Genomic DNA, 17,262 nt, shown 5'->3' on the forward strand with positions numbered 1-17,262 from the left:
TCAAGAACCAAAGCACAAGCACATATTACACAGAACAAAGCAAACACCCCACATTCTCCAAACAGAACTTTATATTAAACGCACACTTTTTTACACAGATACAAAACAAACCACAGACACACCACACACCACACCACAAAAAACACCCAAACACAAACAAGAAACTAATGAAATCGCAATCACGGAAACCCCCGAAACTCTGCAAGTCATCGAGGAAATTGCGGAAGACGGAAAAGTCAAGAAGAAGAAGATCCGCACTCGGGTAATCAAGAAGGTCAAGGGCGACAAGCAAGAAGTCACCAAGATCGAAACCGTCGAGGAGGATGACAAGGTACCCGAGACTACAGTCACCGTTGAAGAGGTTCCTTACGAAGAAGAGAAGCCCGAGGATATTCAGGAGCTTCCAGAGGAGGTTCGTGTGGTGGAAACCATTTCCGAAGACGGCAAGCCCAAGAAGAAGAAGATCCGCACTCGGGTAATCAAGAAGGTCAAGGGCGACAAGCAAGAAGTCACCAAGATCGAAACCGTCGAGGAGGATGACAAGGTACCCGAGACTACAGTCACCGTCGAAGAGGTCCCCTACGAAGAAGAGAAGCCCGAGGAGATCCAGGAGCTTCCAGAGGAGGTTCGCGTTGTCGAAACTATTTCCGAAGACGGCAAGCCCAAGAAGAAGAAGATCCGCACTCGGGTAATCAAGAAGGTCAAGGGCGACAAGCAAGAAGTCACCAAGATCGAAACCGTCGAGGAGGATGACAAGGTACCCGAGACTACAGTCACCGTCGAAGAGGTCCCCTACGAAGAAGAGAAGCCCGAGGAGATCCAGGAGCTTCCAGAGGAGGTTCGTGTGGTGGAAACCATTTCCGAAGACGGCAAGCCCAAGAAGAAGAAGATCCGCACTCGGGTAATCAAGAAGGTCAAGGGCGACAAGCAAGAAGTCACCAAGATCGAAACCGTCGAGGAGGATGACAAGGTACCCGAGACTACAGTCACCGTCGAAGAGGTCCCCTACGAAGAAGAGAAGCCCGAGGAGATCCAGGAGCTTCCAGAGGAGGTTCGTGTGGTGGAAACCATTTCCGAAGACGGCAAGCCCAAGAAGAAGAAGATCCGCACTCGGGTAATCAAGAAGGTCAAGGGCGACAAGCAAGAAGTCACCAAGATCGAAACCGTCGAGGAGGATGACAAGGTACCCGAGACTACAGTCACCGTTGAAGAGGTCCCCTACGAAGAAGAGAAGCCCGAGGAGATCCAGGAGCTTCCAGAGGAGGTTCGTGTGGTGGAAACCATTTCCGAAGACGGCAAGCCCAAGAAGAAGAAGATCCGCACTCGGGTAATCAAGAAGGTCAAGGGCGACAAGCAAGAAGTCACCAAGATCGAAACCGTCGAGGAGGATGACAAGGTACCCGAGACTACAGTCACCGTTGAAGAGGTTCCTTACGAAGAAGAGAAGCCCGAGGAGATTCAGGAGCTTCCAGAGGAGGTTCGCGTTGTAGAATCTATCTCTGAAGATGGCAAGCCCAAGAAGAAGAAGATCCGCACTCGCGTAATCAAGAAGGTCAAGGGCGACAAACAAGAAGTCACCAAGATCGAAACCGTCGAGGAGGATGACAAGCCTTCTGAGACTACAGTCACCGTTGAAGAAGTCTCCTACGAAGAAGAGAAGCCCGAGGAGATCCATGAGCTTCCAGAGGAGGTTCGCGTTGTAGAATCTATCTCTGAAGATGGCAAACCCAAGAAGAAGAAGATCCGCACTCGCGTAATCAAGAAGGTCAAGGGCGACAAGCAAGAAGTCACCAAGATCGAAACCGTCGAGGAGGATGACAAGCCTTCTGAGACTACAGTCACCGTCGAAGAGGTCCCCTACGAAGAAGAGAAGCCCGAGGAGATCCAGGAGCTTCCAGAGGAGGTTCGTGTGGTGCAAACCATTTCCGAAGACGGCAAGCCCAAGAAGAAGAAGATCCGCACTCGGGTAATCAAGAAGGTCAAGGGCGACAAGCAAGAAGTCACCAAGATCGAAACCGTCGAGGAGGATGACAAGGTACCCGAGACTACAGTCACCGTCGAAGAGGTCCCCTACGAAGAAGAGAAGCCCGAGGAGATCCAGGAGCTTCCAGAGGAGGTTCGTGTGGTGGAAACCATTTCCGAAGACGGCAAGCCCAAGAAGAAGAAGATCCGCACTCGGGTAATCAAGAAGGTCAAGGGCGACAAGCAAGAAGTCACCAAGATCGAAACCGTCGAGGAGGATGACAAGGTACCCGAGACTACAGTCACCGTTGAAGAGGTTCCTTACGAAGAAGAGAAGCCCGAGGAGATTCAGGAGCTTCCAGAGGAGGTTCGCGTTGTAGAATCTATCTCTGAAGATGGCAAGCCCAAGAAGAAGAAGATCCGCACTCGCGTAATCAAGAAGGTCAAGGGCGACAAACAAGAAGTCACCAAGATCGAAACCGTCGAGGAGGATGACAAGCCTTCTGAGACTACAGTCACCGTCGAAGAGGTCCCCTACGAAGAAGAGAAGCCCGAGGAGATCCAGGAGCTTCCAGAGGAGGTTCGCGTTGTCGAAACTATTTCAGCAGACGGCAAGCCCAAGAAGAAGAAGATCCGCACTCGGGTAATCAAGAAGGTCAAGGGCGACAAGCAAGAAGTCACCAAGATCGAAACCGTCGAGGAGGATGACAAGCCTTCTGAGACTACAGTCACCGTTGAAGAGGTTCCTTACGAAGAAGAGAAGCCCGAGGAGATTCAGGAGCTTCCAGAGGAGGTTCGCGTTGTAGAATCTATCTCTGCAGATGGCAAGCCCAAGAAGAAGAAGATCCGCACTCGCGTAATCAAGAAGGTCAAGGGCGACAAGCAAGAAGTCACCAAGATCGAAACCGTCGAGGAGGATGACAAGCCTTCGGAGACTACAGTCACCGTCGAAGAGGTCCCCTACGAAGAAGAGAAGCCCGAGGAGATCCAGGAGCTTCCAGAGGAGGTTCGCGTTGTCGAAACTATTTCCGAAGACGGCAAGCCCAAGAAGAAGAAGATCCGCACTCGGGTAATCAAGAAGGTCAAGGGCGACAAGCAAGAAGTCACCAAGATCGAAACCGTCGAGGAGGATGACAAGGTACCCGAGACTACAGTCACCGTTGAAGAGGTTCCTTACGAAGAAGAGAAGCCCGAGGATATTCAGGAGCTTCCAGAGGAGGTTCGTGTGGTGGAAACCATTTCCGAAGACGGCAAGCCCAAGAAGAAGAAGATCCGCACTCGGGTAATCAAGAAGGTCAAGGGCGACAAGCAAGAAGTCACCAAGATCGAAACCGTCGAGGAGGATGACAAGGTACCCGAGACTACAGTCACCGTTGAAGAGGTTCCTTACGAAGAAGAGAAGCCCGAGGATATTCAGGAGCTTCCAGAGGAGGTTCGTGTGGTGGAAACCATTTCCGAAGACGGCAAGCCCAAGAAGAAGAAGATCCGCACTCGGGTAATCAAGAAGGTCAAGGGCGACAAGCAAGAAGTCACCAAGATCGAAACCGTCGAGGAGGATGACAAGGTACCCGAGACTACAGTCACCGTCGAAGAGGTCCCCTACGAAGAAGAGAAGCCCGAGGAGATCCAGGAGCTTCCAGAGGAGGTTCGCGTTGTCGAAACTATTTCCGAAGATGGCAAGCCCAAGAAGAAGAAGATCCGCACTCGGGTAATCAAGAAGGTCAAGGGCGACAAGCAAGAAGTCACCAAGATCGAAACCGTCGAGGAGGATGACAAGGTACCCGAGACTACAGTCACCGTCGAAGAGGTCCCCTACGAAGAAGAGAAGCCCGAGGAGATTCAGGAGCTTCCAGAGGAGGTTCGCGTTGTAGAATCGATCTCTGAAGATGGCAAACCCAAGAAGAAGAAGATCCGCACTCGCGTAATCAAGAAGGTCAAGGGCGACAAACAAGAAGTCACCAAGATCGAAACCGTCGAGGAGGATGACAAGGTACCCGAGACTACAGTCACCGTTGAAGAGGTCCCCTACGAAGAAGAGAAGCCCGAGGAGATCCAGGAGCTTCCAGAGGAGGTTCGTGTGGTGGAAACCATTTCCGAAGACGGCAAGCCCAAGAAGAAGAAGATCCGCACTCGGGTAATCAAGAAGGTCAAGGGCGACAAGCAAGAAGTCACCAAGATCGAAACCGTCGAGGTGGATGACAAGGTACCCGAGACTACAGTCACCGTTGAAGAGGTCCCCTACGAAGAAGAGAAGCCCGAGGAGATCCAGGAGCTTCCAGAGGAGGTTCGTGTGGTGGAAACCATTTCCGAAGACGGCAAGCCCAAGAAGAAGAAGATCCGCACTCGGGTAATCAAGAAGGTCAAGGGCGACAAGCAAGAAGTCACCAAGATCGAAACCGTCGAGGAGGATGACAAGGTACCCGAGACTACAGTCACCGTTGAAGAGGTTCCTTACGAAGAAGAGAAGCCCGAGGAGATTCAGGAGCTTCCAGAGGAGGTTCGCGTTGTAGAATCTATCTCTGAAGATGGCAAACCAAAGAAGAAGAAGATCCGCACTCGCGTAATCAAGAAGGTCAAGGGGGACAAGCAAGAAGTCACCAAGATCGAAACTGTCGAGGAGGATGACAAGCCTTCTGAGACTACAGTCACCGTTGAAGAGGTCCCCTACGAAGAAGAGAAGCCCGAGGAGATCCAGGAGCTTCCAGAGGAGGTTCGCGTTGTAGAATCTATCTCTGAAGATGGCAAGCCCAAGAAGAAGAAGATCCGCACTCGGGTAATCAAAAAGGTCAAGGGCGACAAGCAAGAAGTCACCAAGATCGAAACCGTCGAGGAGGATGACAAGGTACCCGAGACTACAGTCACCGTTGAAGAGGTTCCGTACGAAGAAGAGAAGCCCGAGGAGATTCAGGAGCTTCCAGAGGAGGTTCGCGTTGTAGAATCTATCGCTGAAGATGGCAAGCCCAAGAAGAAGAAGATCCGCACTCGCGTAATCAAGAAGGTCAAGGGCGACAAACAAGAAGTCACCAAGATCGAAACCGTCGAGGAGGATGACAAGCTACCCGAGACGACAGTCACCGTTGAAGAAGTCCCCTACGAAGAAGAGAAGCCCGAAAAGATTCAGGAGCTTCCAGAGGAGGTTCGCGTTGTAGAATCTATCTCTGAAGATGGCAAGCCCAAGAAGAAGAAGATCCGCACTCGGGTAATCAAAAAGGTCAAGGGCGACAAGCAAGAAGTCACCAAGATCGAAACCGTCGAGGAGGATGACAAGGTACCCGAGACTACAGTCACCGTTGAAAAGGTTCCTTACGAAGAAGAGAAGCCCGAGGAGATTCAGGAGCTTCCAGAGGAGGTTCGCGTTGTAGAATCTATCTCTGCAGATGGCAAGGCCAAGAAGAAGAAGATCCGCACTCGCGTAATCAAGAAGGTCAAGGGCGACAAGCAAGAAGTCACCAAGATCGAAACCGTCGAGGAGGATGACAAGGTACCCGAGACTACAGTCACCGTTGAAGAGGTTCCTTACGAAGAAGAGAAGCCCGAGGAGATTCAGGAGCTTCCAGAGGAGGTTCGCGATGTAGAATCTATCTCTGAAGATGGCAAGCCCAAGAAGAAGAAGATCCGCACTCGCGTAATCAAGAAGGTCAAGGGCGACAAACAAGAAGTCACCAAGATCGAAACCGTCGAGGAGGATGACAAGGTACCCGAGACTACAGTCACCGTTGAAGAAGTCCCCTACGAAGAAGAGAAGCCGGAGGAGATTCAGGAGCTTCCAGAGGAGGTTCGCGTTGTAGAATCTATCTCTGAAGATGGCAAACCCAAGAAGAAGAAGATCCGCACTCGCGTAATCAAGAAGGTCAAGGGCGACAAGCAAGAAGTCACCAAGATCGAAACCGTCGAGGAGGATGACAAGGTACCCGAGACTACAGTCACCGTCGAAGAGGTCCCCTACGAAGAAGAGAAGCCCGAGGAGATCCAGGAGCTTCCAGAGGAGGCTCGTGTGGTGGAAACCATTTCCGAAGACGGCAAGCCCAAGAAGAAGAAGATCCGCACTCGGGTAATCAAGAAGGTCAAGGGCGACAAGCAAGAAGTCACCAAGATAGAAACCGTCGAGGAGGATGACAAGCCTCCGGAGACTACAGTCACCGTCGAAGAGATCCCCTACGAAGAAGAGAGGCCCGAGGAGATCCAGGAGCTTCCAGAGGAGGTTCGCGTTGTAGAATCGATTTCTGAAGATGGCAAACCCAAGAAGAAGAAGATCCGCACTCGCGTAATCAAGAAGGTCAAGGGAGACAAGCAAGAAGTTACCAAGATCGAAACCGTCGAGGAGGATGACAAGCCTTCTGAGACTACTGTCACCGTTGAAGAGGTTCCTTACGAAGAAGAGAAACCCGAGGAGATCCAGGAGCTTCCGGAAGAGGTTCGCGTTGTGGAATCTATCTCTGAAGATGGCAAACCCAAGAAGAAGAAGATCCGTACTCGCGTAATCAAGAAGGTCAAGGGCGACAAACAAGAAGTCACTAAGATCGAAACCGTCGAGGAGGATGACAAGCCTTCGGAGACTACAGTCACCGTCGAAGAGGTCCCCTACGAAGAAGAGAAGCCCGAGGAGATCCAGGAGCTTCCAGAGGAGGTTCGCGTTGTCGAAACTATTTCAGAAGACGGCAAACCCAAGAAGAAGAAGATCCGTACTCGCGTTATCAAGAAGGTCAAGGGAGACAAACAAGAAGTCACCAAGATCGAAACCGTCGAGGAGGATGACAAGGTACCCGAGACAACAGTCACCGTTGAAGAGGTTCCTTACGAAGAGGAAAAGCCCGAGGAGATCCAGGAGCTTCCAGAGGAGGTTCGTGTGGTGGAAACCATTTCCGAAGACGGCAAGCCCAAGAAGAAGAAGATCCGCACTCGCGTTATCAAGAAGGTCAAGGGAGACAAACAAGAAGTCACCAAGATCGAAACCGTCGAGGAGGATGACAAGCCTTCGGAGACTACAGTCACCGTCGAAGAGGTTCCCTACGAAGAAGAGAAGCCCGAGGAGATCCAGGAGCTTCCCGAGGAGGTTCGTGTGGTGGAAACCATTTCCGAAGACGGCAAGCCAAAGAAGAAGAAGATCCGCACTCGCGTTATCAAGAAGGTCAAGGGAGACAAACAAGAAGTCACCAAGATCGAAACCGTCGAGGAGGATGACAAGGTACCCGAGACAACAGTCACCGTTGAAGAGGTTCCTTACGAAGAGGAAAAGCCCGAGGAGATCCAAGAGCTTCCAGAGGAGGTTCGTGTGGTGGAAACCATTTCCGAAGACGGCAAGCCAAAAAAGAAGAAGATCCGCACTCGCGTTATCAAGAAGGTCAAGGGAGACAAACAAGAAGTCACCAAGATCGAAACCGTCGAGGAGGATGACAAGGTACCCGAGACAACAGTCACCGTTGAAGAGGTTCCTTACGAAGAGGAAAAGCCCGAGGAGATTCAGGAGCTTCCAGAGGAGGTTCGCGTTGTAGAATCTATCTCTGCAGATGGCAAGCCCAAGAAGAAGAAGATCCGCACTCGCGTTATCAAGAAGGTCAAGGGAGACAAACAAGAAGTCATCAAGATCGAAACCGTCGAGGAGGATGACAAGGTACCCGAGACTACCGTTACCGTCGAAGAGGTCCCTTACGAAGAAGAGAAACCCGAGGAGATCCAGGAGCTTCCAGAGGAGGTTCGTGTGGTGGAAACCATTTCCGAAGACGGCAAGCCCAAGAAGAAGAAGATCCGCACTCGCGTTATCAAGAAGGTCAAGGGAGACAAACAAGAAGTCACCAAGATCGAAACCGTCGAGGAGGATGACAAGGTACCCGAGACAACAGTCACCGTTGAAGAGGTTCCTTACGAAGAGGAAAAGCCCGAGGAGATTCAGGAGCTTCCAGAGGAGGTTCGCGTTGTAGAATCTATCTCTGCAGATGGCAAGCCCAAGAAGAAGAAGATCCGCACTCGCGTTATCAAGAAGGTCAAGGGAGACAAACAAGAAGTCACCAAGATCGAAACCGTCGAGGAGGATGACAAGCCTTCGGAGACTACCGTCACCGTCGAAGAGGTCCCCTACGAAGAAGAGAAGCCCGAGGAGATCCAGGAGCTTCCCGAGGAGGTTCGTGTGGTGGAAACCATTTCCGAAGACGGCAAGCCAAAGAAGAAGAAGATCCGCACTCGCGTTATCAAGAAGGTCAAGGGAGACAAGCAAGAAGTCACCAAGATCGAAACCGTCGAGGAGGATGACAAGCCTTCGGAGACTACCGTCACCGTCGAAGAGGTCCCTTACGAAGAGGACAAGCCCGAGGAGATCGAAGAGCTTCCAGAGGAGGTTCGTGTGGTGGAAACCATTTCCGAAGATGGCAAGCCCAAGAAGAAGAAGATCCGCACTCGCGTTATCAAGAAGGTCAAGGGAGACAAACAAGAAGTCACCAAGATCGAAACCGTCGAGGAGGATGACAAGCCTTCTGAGACTACCGTCACCGTCGAAGAGGTCCCTTACGAAGAAGAGAAACCCGAGGAGATCCAGGAGCTTCCAGAGGAGGTTCGTGCGGTGGAAACCATTTCCGAAGACGGCAAGCCCAAGAAGAAGAAGATCCGCACTCGCGTTATCAAGAAGGTCAAGGGAGACAAACAAGAAGTCACCAAGATCGAAACCGTCGAGGAGGATGACAAGGTACCCGAGACAACAGTCACCGTTGAAGAGGTTCCTTACGAAGAGGAAAAGCCCGAGGAGATTCAGGAGCTTCCAGAGGAGGTTCGCGTTGTAGAATCTATCTCTGCAGATGGCAAGCCCAAGAAGAAGAAGATCCGCACTCGCGTTATCAAGAAGGTCAAGGGAGACAAACAAGAAGTAACCAAGATCGAAACCGTCGAGGAGGATGACAAGCCTTCGGAGACTACCGTCACCGTCGAAGAGGTCCCCTACGAAGAAGAGAAGCCCGAGGAGATCCAGGAGCTTCCCGAGGAGGTTCGTGTGGTGGAAACCATTTCCGAAGACGGCAAGCCCAAGAAGAAGAAGATCCGCACTCGCGTTATCAAGAAGGTCAAGGGAGACAAACAAGAAGTCACCAAGATCGAAACCGTCGAGGAGGATGACAAGCCTTCGGAGACTACCGTCACCGTCGAAGAGGTCCCTTACGAAGAAGAGAAACCCGAGAAGATCCAGGATCTTCCAGAGGAGGTTCGTGTGGTGGAAACCATTTCCGAAGACGGCAAGCCCAAGAAGAAGAAGATCCGCACTCGCGTTATTAAGAAGGTCAAGGGAGACAAACAAGAAGTCACCAAGATCGAAACCGTCGAGGAGGATGACAAGCCTTCTGAGACTACCGTCACCGTCGAAGAGGTCCCTTACGAAGAAGAGAAACACGAGGAGATCCAGGAGCTTCCCGAGGAGGTACGTGTGGTGGAAACCATTTCCGAAGACGGCAAGCCCAAGAAGAAGAAGATCCGCACTCGCGTTATCAAGAAGGTCAAGGGAGACAAACAAGAAGTCACCAAGATCGAAACCGTCGAGGAGGATGACAAGCCTTCTGAGACTACCGTCACCGTCGAAGAGGTCCCTTACGAAGAAGAGAAACCCGAGGAGATCCAGGAGCTTCCCGAGGAGGTACGTGTGGTGGAAACCATTTCCGAAGACGGCAAGCCCAAGAAGAAGAAGATCCGCACTCGCGTTATCAAGAAGGTCAAGGGAGACAAACAAGAAGTCACCAAGATCGAAACCGTCGAGGAGGATGACAAGCCTTCTGAGACTACCGTCACCGTCGAAGAGGTCCCTTACGAAGAAGAGAAACCCGAGGAGATCCAGGAGCTTCCCGAGGAGGTACGTGTGGTGGAAACCATTTCCGAAGACGGCAAGCCAAAGAAGAAGAAGATCCGCACTCGCGTTATCAAGAAGGTCAAGGGAGACAAACAAGAAGTAACCAAGATCGAAACCGTCGAGGAGGATGACAAGCCTTCGGAGACTACCGTCACCGTCGAAGAGGTCCCCTACGAAGAAGAGAAGCCCGAGGAGATCCAGGAGCTTCCCGAGGAGGTACGTGTGGTGGAAACCATTTCCGAAGACGGCAAGCCCAAGAAGAAGAAGATCCGCACTCGCGTTATCAAGAAGGTCAAGGGAGACAAACAAGAAGTCACCAAGATCGAAACCGTCGAGGAGGAGGACAAGGTACCCGAGACAACAGTCACCGTTGAAGAGGTCCCCTACGAAGAAGAGAAGCCCGAGGAGATCCAGGAGCTTCCAGAGGAGGTTCGTGTGGTGGAAACCATTTCCGAAGACGGCAAGCCCAAGAAGAAGAAGATCCGCACTCGCGTTATTAAGAAGGTCAAGGGAGACAAACAAGAAGTCACCAAGATCGAAACCGTCGAGGAGGATGACAAGCCTTCTGAGACTACCGTCACCGTCGAAGAGGTCCCTTACGAAGAAGAGGAACCCGAGGAGATCCAGGAGCTTCCCGAGGAGGTACGTGTGGTGGAAACCATTTCCGAAGACGGCAAGCCCAAGAAGAAGAAGATCCGCACTCGCGTTATCAAGAAGGTCAAGGGAGACAAACAAGAAGTCACCAAGATCGAAACCGTCGAGGAGGATGACAAGCCTTCTGAGACTACCGTCACCGTCGAAGAGGTCCCTTACGAAGAAGAGAAACCCGAGGAGATCCAGGAGCTTCCAGAGGAGGTTCGTGTGGTGGAAACTATTTCCAAAGACGGCAAGCCCAAGAAGAGGAAGATCCGCACTCGCGTTATCAAGAAGGTCAAGGGAGACAAGCAAGAAGTCACCAAGATCGAAACCGTCGAGGAGGATGACAAGGTACCCGAGACTACAGTCACCGTTGAAGAGGTTGCTTACGAAAAGGAAAAGCCCGAGGAGATCGAAGAGCTTCCAGAGGAGGTTCGTGTGGTGGAAACCATTTCCGAAGACGGCAAGCCCAAGAAGAAGAAGATCCGCACTCGCGTTATTAAGAAGGTCAAGGGAGACAAACAAGAAGTCACCAAGATCGAAACCGTCGAGGAGGATGACAAGCCTTCTGAGACTACCGTCACCGTCGAAGAGGTCCCTTACGAAGAAGAGAAGCCCGAGGAGATCCAGGAGCTTCCAGAGGAGGTTCGTGTGGTGGAAACCATTTCCGAAGACGGCAAGCCCAAGAAGAAGAAGATCCGCACTCGCGTTATCAAGAAGGTCAAGGGAGACAAACAAGAAGTCACCAAGATCGAAACCGTCGAGGAGGATGACAAGCCTTCTGAGACTACCGTCACCGTCGAAGAGGTCCCTTACGAAGAAGAGAAACCCGAAGATATCCAGGAGCTTCCAGAGGAGGTTCGTGTGGTTGAAACTATTTCCGAAGACGGCAAGCCCAAGAAGAAGAAGATCCGCACTCGCGTTATCAAGAAGGTCAAGGGAGACAAGCAAGAAGTCACCAAGATCGAAACCGTCGAGGAAGATGACAAGGTACCCGAGACAACAGTCACCGTTGAAGAGGTCCCCTACGAAGAAGAGAAGCCCGAGGAGATCCAGGAGCTTCCAGAGGAGGTTCGTGTGGTGGAAACTATTTACGAAGACGGCAAGCCCAAGAAGAAGAAGATCCGCACTCGCGTTATCAAGAAGGTCATGGGAGACAAGCAAGAAGTCACCAAGATCGAAACCGTCGAGGAGGATGACAAGCCTTCTGAGACTACCGTCACCGTCGAAGAGGTCCCTTACGAAGAAGAGAAACCCGAAGATATCCAGGAGCTTCCAGAAGAGGTTCGTGTGTTTGAAACTATTTCCGAAGACGGCAAGCCCAGGAAGAAGAAGATCCGCACTCGCGTTATCAAGAAGGTCAAGGGAGACAAGCAAGAAGTCACCAAGATCGAAACCGTCGAGGAGGATGACAAGCCTTCGGAGACTACAGTCACCATCGAAGAGGTCCCTTACGAAGAAGAGAAACCCGAGTTGATCCAGGAGCTTCCAGAGGAGTTTCGTGTGGTGGAAACAATTTCCGAAGACGGCAAGCCCAAGAAGAAGAAGATCCGCACGCGCGTTATCAAGAAGGTCAAGGGAGACAAGCAAGAAGTCACCAAGATCGAAACCGTCGAGGAGGATGACAAGCCTTCGGAGACTACCGTCACCGTCGAAGAGGTCCCTTACGAAGAGGACAAGCCCGAGGAGATCGAAGAGCTTCCAGAGGAGGTTCGTGTGGTGGAAACCATTTCCGAAGATGGCAAGCCCAAGAAGAAGAAGATCCGCACTCGCGTTATCAAGAAGGTCAAGGGAGACAAACAAGAAGTCACCAAGATCGAAACCGTCGAGGAGGATGACAAGCCTTCTGAGACTACCGTCACCGTCGAAGAGGTCCCTTACGAAGAAGAGAAACCCGAGGAGATCCAGGAGCTTCCAGAGGAGGTTCGTGTGGTGGAAACCATTTCCGAAGACGGCAAGCCCAAGAAGAAGAAGATCCGCACTCGCGTTATCAAGAAGGTCAAGGGAGACAAACAAGAAGTCACCAAGATCGAAACCGTCGAGGAGGATGACAAGGTACCCGAGACAACAGTCACCGTTGAAGAGGTTCCTTACGAAGAGGAAAAGCCCGAGGAGATTCAGGAGCTTCCAGAGGAGGTTCGCGTTGTAGAATCTATCTCTGCAGATGGCAAGCCCAAGAAGAAGAAGATCCGCACTCGCGTTATCAAGAAGGTCAAGGGAGACAAACAAGAAGTCACCAAGATCGAAACCGTCGAGGAGGATGACAAGCCTTCGGAGACTACCGTCACCGTCGAAGAGGTCCCCTACGAAGAAGAGAAGCCCGAGGAGATCCAGGAGCTTCCCGAGGAGGTACGTGTGGTGGAAACCATTTCCGAAGACGGCAAGCCCAAGAAGAAGAAGATCCGCACTCGCGTTATCAAGAAGGTCAAGGGAGACAAACAAGAAGTCACCAAGATCGAAACCGTCGAGGAGGATGACAAGCCTTCTGAGACTACCGTCACCGTCGAAGAGGTCCCTTACGAAGAAGAGAAACCCGAGGAGATCCAGGAGCTTCCAGAGGAGGTTCGTGTGGTGGAAACCATTTCCGAAGACGGCAAGCCCAAGAAGAAGAAGATCCGCACTCGCGTTATCAAGAAGGTCAAGGGAGACAAACAAGAAGTCACCAAGATCGAAACCGTCGAGGAGGATGACAAGCCTTCGGAGACTACCGTCACCGTCGAAGAGGTCCCCTACGAAGAAGAGAAGCCCGAGGAGATCCAGGAGCTTCCCGAGGAGGTTCGTGTGGTGGAAACCATTTCCGAAGACGGCAAGCCCAAGAAGAAGAAGATCCGCACTCGCGTTATCAAGAAGGTCAAGGGAGACAAACAAGAAGTCACCAAGATCGAAACCGTCGAGGAGGATGACAAGCCTTCGGAGACTACCGTCACCGTCGAAGAGGTCCCTTACGAAGAGGACAAGCCCGAGGAGATCGAAGAGCTTCCAGAGGAGGTTCGTGTGGTGGAAACCATTTCCGAAGACGGCAAGCCCAAGAAGAAGAAGATCCGCACTCGCGTTATCAAGAAGGTCAAGGGAGACAAACAAGAAGTCACCAAGATCGAAACCGTCGAGGAGGATGACAAGCCTTCGGAGACTACCGTCACCGTCGAAGAGGTCCCCTACGAAGAAGAGAAGCCCGAGGAGATCCAGGAGCTTCCCGAGGAGGTTCGTGTGGTGGAAACCATTTCCGAAGACGGCAAGCCCAAGAAGAAGAAGATCCGCACTCGCGTTATCAAGAAGGTCAAGGGAGACAAACAAGAAGTCACCAAGATCGAAACCGTCGAAGAGGATGACAAGCCTTCGGAGACTACCGTCACCGTCGAAGAGGTCCCCTACGAAGAAGAGAAGCCCGAGGAGATCCAGGAGCTTCCAGAGGAGGTTCGCGTTGTAGAATCTATCTCTGAAGATGGCAAACCCAAGAAGAAGAAGATCCGCACTCGCGTTATCAAGAAGGTCAAGGGAGACAGACAAGAAGTCACCAAGATCGAAACGGTCGAGGAGGATGACAAGCCTTCGGAGACTACCGTCACCGTCGAAGAGGTCCCCTACGAAGAAGAGAAGCCCGAGGAGATCCAGGAGCTTCCAGAGGAGGTTCGCGTTGTAGAATCTATCTCTGAAGATGGCAAACCCAAGAAGAAGAAGATCCGCACTCGCGTTATCAAGAAGGTCAAGGGAGACAGACAAGAAGTCACCAAGATCGAAACGGTCGAGGAGGATGACAAGCCTTCGGAGACTACCGTCACCGTCGAAGAGGTCCCCTACGAAGAAGAGAAGCCCGAGGAGATCCAGGAGCTTCCAGAGGAGGTTCGTGTGGTGGAAACCATTTCCGAAGACGGCAAGCCCAAGAAGAAGAAGATCCGCACTCGCGTTATCAAGAAGGTCAAGGGAGACAAACAAGAAGTCACCAAGATCGAAACCGTCGAGGAGGATGACAAGCCTTCTGAGACTACAGTCACCGTCGAAGAGGTTCCCTACGAAGAAGAGAAGCCCGAGGAGATCCAGGAGCTTCCCGAGGAGGTTCGTGTGGTGGAAACCATTTCCGAAGACGGCAAGCCCAAGAAGAAGAAGATCCGCACTCGCGTTATCAAGAAGGTCAAGGGAGACAAGCAAGAAGTCACCAAGATCGAAACCGTCGAGGAGGAGGACAAGCCTTCTGAGACTACTGTCACCGTCGAAGAGGTTCCCTACGAAGAAGAGAAGCCCGAGGAGATCCAGGAGCTTCCAGAGGAGGTTCGTGTGGTGGAAACCATTTCCGAAGACGGCAAGCCCAAGAAGAAGAAGATCCGCACTCGCGTTATCAAGAAGGTCAAGGGAGACAAACAAGAAGTCACCAAGATCGAAACCGTCGAGGAGGATGACAAGCCTTCTGAGACTACTGTCACCGTCGAAGAGGTCCCCTACGAAGAAGAGAAGCCCGAGGAGATCCAGGAGCTTCCAGAGGAGGTTCGTGTGGTGGAAACCATTTCCGAAGACGGCAAGCCCAAGAAGAAGAAGATCCGCACTCGCGTTATCAAGAAGGTCAAGGGAGACAGACAAGAAGTCACCAAGATCGAAACGGTCGAGGAGGATGACAAGCCTTCGGAGACTACCGTCACCGTCGAAGAGGTCCCCTACGAAGAAGAGAAGCCCGAGGAGATCCAGGAGCTTCCAGAGGAGGTTCGTGTGGTGGAAACCATTTCCGAAGACGGCAAGCCCAAGAAGAAGAAGATCCGCACTCGCGTTATCAAGAAGGTCAAGGGGGATAAGCAAGAAGTCACCAAGATCGAAACCGTCGAGGAGGATGACAAGACTGCTGAGACTACTGTCACTGTTGAAGAGGTTCCGTACGAAGAGGACAGACCCGAGGAGATCGAAGAGCTTCCAGAGGAGGTTCGTGTGGTGGAAATCATTTCCGAAGACGGAAAGACCAAGAAGAAGAAGATCCGTACTCGCGTTATCAAGAAGGTCAAGGGAGACAAGCAAGAAGTCACCAAGATCGAAACCGTCGAGGAGGATGACAAGCCCTCGGAGACTACCGTCACCGTCGAAGAGGTTCCTTACGAAGAGGAGAAACCCGATGAGGTGGAAGAGCTTCCAGAAGAGGTTCGCGTGGTGGAATCTTTCTCTGTAGACGGCAAACCTAAGACGAAGAAGATACGCACTCGCGTAATTAAGAAGGTCAAGGGTGATAAGCAAGAGGTCACCAAGATCGAAACTGTCGAAGAGGATAACAAGAAGCCAGAGACAACAGTCACGGTGGAAGAAACTGATCTGAAGACTCCATTTGGTGGCAAAGTGAAGCTTAAGAAGAGAGTTATTGTGCAAAAGCCTGAAGATGAGGAGACTGTGGTCGAGTTGCCTGAGAGAAAGTCTGTTATTCTTTCAGAGAAGGAAGATGGTACTCCCACAAAGACTGTTGTCAAGACACGAATTATCAAAAAGATCAAGGGCTCCAACATGGAGGTAACTAAGATTCAAACTGTCGAGGAATACGAAAAGGAGCCAAAGACAAAGGTGACAGTAGAGAACTTTGAATTGCCCTTCCCTGAACTGCCAGAGGAAAAGATCTCTGAGGTAGTGGTACTACCCGATGAGGTCCTGGAGTCGGAAACAGTAGACGAAGAAGGTGCGCCAAAGATTGTGAAAACAAAGAAACGTGTGATTAAAAAGCCGACGAGTGACAAGACGGAAGAGGTTACTCAAATTGATATCATTGAACAAGATGATGCAGAGCCCATCTATTCGATATCAGTGACAGAACAGCCTCTAACCGAATCGAAACCGGAAGACAATAAGTCCTTGGAGCTGCCGGAACAAGTGGCAGAGCTGGAATACACTTCTCCAGATGGTACCAAAAAGAAGAAGACAGTCAAGTCCAGGGCTTTCAAAAAGAATCTCGACGATAAACTCGACGAAGTGACAACGGTTCAGACAGTCGTCGAAGACGACAAGGAACCCCTGACAACAGTGCAAGTGGAGGTTGTGCCTGCTGATGATTTCGCCCCCATACCGATTGAGGAGTTGCCGGAGGAGACAACATTCACCGAGGAGCTGGACAGCAATAAGAAGCCAAAGAAGAAGACGACGAAGACGCGTACCTTCAAGAAACAGGGACCAGAGGAAGAGGATCTGGAATATTTCCAGATACAAACAATCGAGGAAGAGGGCAAAGAGCCCTATTCCTTGATACGGGTTGTAAGCGATGAAAATCTCTCTGATATCGCCGATATAATCGATATTAGTAAATGCGACGATGAAAAGGTTTCACCCACCAACAAACACAAACAAAAGCCACACAAAAAACCCAAGGGTAAGAACACAAAAAACACTATCTACACTATCCATTCTACATTCATTCTACAACACAAATTGAAGTATACGCATAAATTTCTTAGTTTTTTTCAACATTTTATTCAACTTAAAGTATTCTTATAGTTCCTGATATCTAGATATGTAAATAACATATTTTCTTTAAACATTCCACACGAAAAAAAAAACCCCACACACAAAACAAAACACAACGAAACAGTGGAGAAACAAGCAAAGCCCGAAAACACAACAACCGAATACATAACGACATTCAAATCTGTACAAAACGAAGATGGAGAGACCACAATAGAAACCGAACAGAAACGAATCTCTCAGGAGGAGCAAGGCATCGTTGTTGAGGAGGTACTCAGTGATACCGAACCCATTCCAGAAGACACTACAACACCACAATCAACACCACACCTTGAAATTGTTGAAGTCAGCGAGCCAACAGGTGATTTTTACTTTATAAACAAACTATACTATATACAACATGTACTCCATATACTATACCACAAGCC

At 50.9% G+C, this 17,262-nt stretch overlaps 1 protein-coding gene across 4 annotated transcripts in view; it reads left to right on the forward strand.

Annotated features, from left to right (window-relative positions):
- LOC108151049 (titin-like) overlaps nt 1-17,262 on the forward strand; it is a 123,307-nt gene that overhangs the window by 81,238 nt on the left and 24,807 nt on the right. For 2 of the 4 annotated variants that reach the window (XM_033386295.1, XM_033386296.1), the window contains exons 34-37: nt 99-11,186; nt 11,400-12,472; nt 14,603-16,742; nt 16,962-17,195. The exons of 1 other annotated variant lie outside the window; for it this stretch is intronic. In XM_033386295.1, the coding sequence (XP_033242186.1) occupies nt 99-11,186; nt 11,400-12,472; nt 14,603-16,742; nt 16,962-17,195 (14,535 nt within the window). The remainder of the gene's footprint in view (nt 1-98; nt 11,187-11,399; nt 12,473-14,602; nt 16,743-16,961; nt 17,196-17,262) is intronic. One more of the 4 variants, XM_033386302.1, reaches the window with a different exon arrangement.

This window comes from Drosophila miranda, chromosome XR, assembly GCF_003369915.1.
Source record: "Drosophila miranda strain MSH22 chromosome XR, D.miranda_PacBio2.1, whole genome shotgun sequence".
Classification (NCBI taxonomy): Eukaryota; Metazoa; Arthropoda; class Insecta; order Diptera; family Drosophilidae; genus Drosophila; species Drosophila miranda.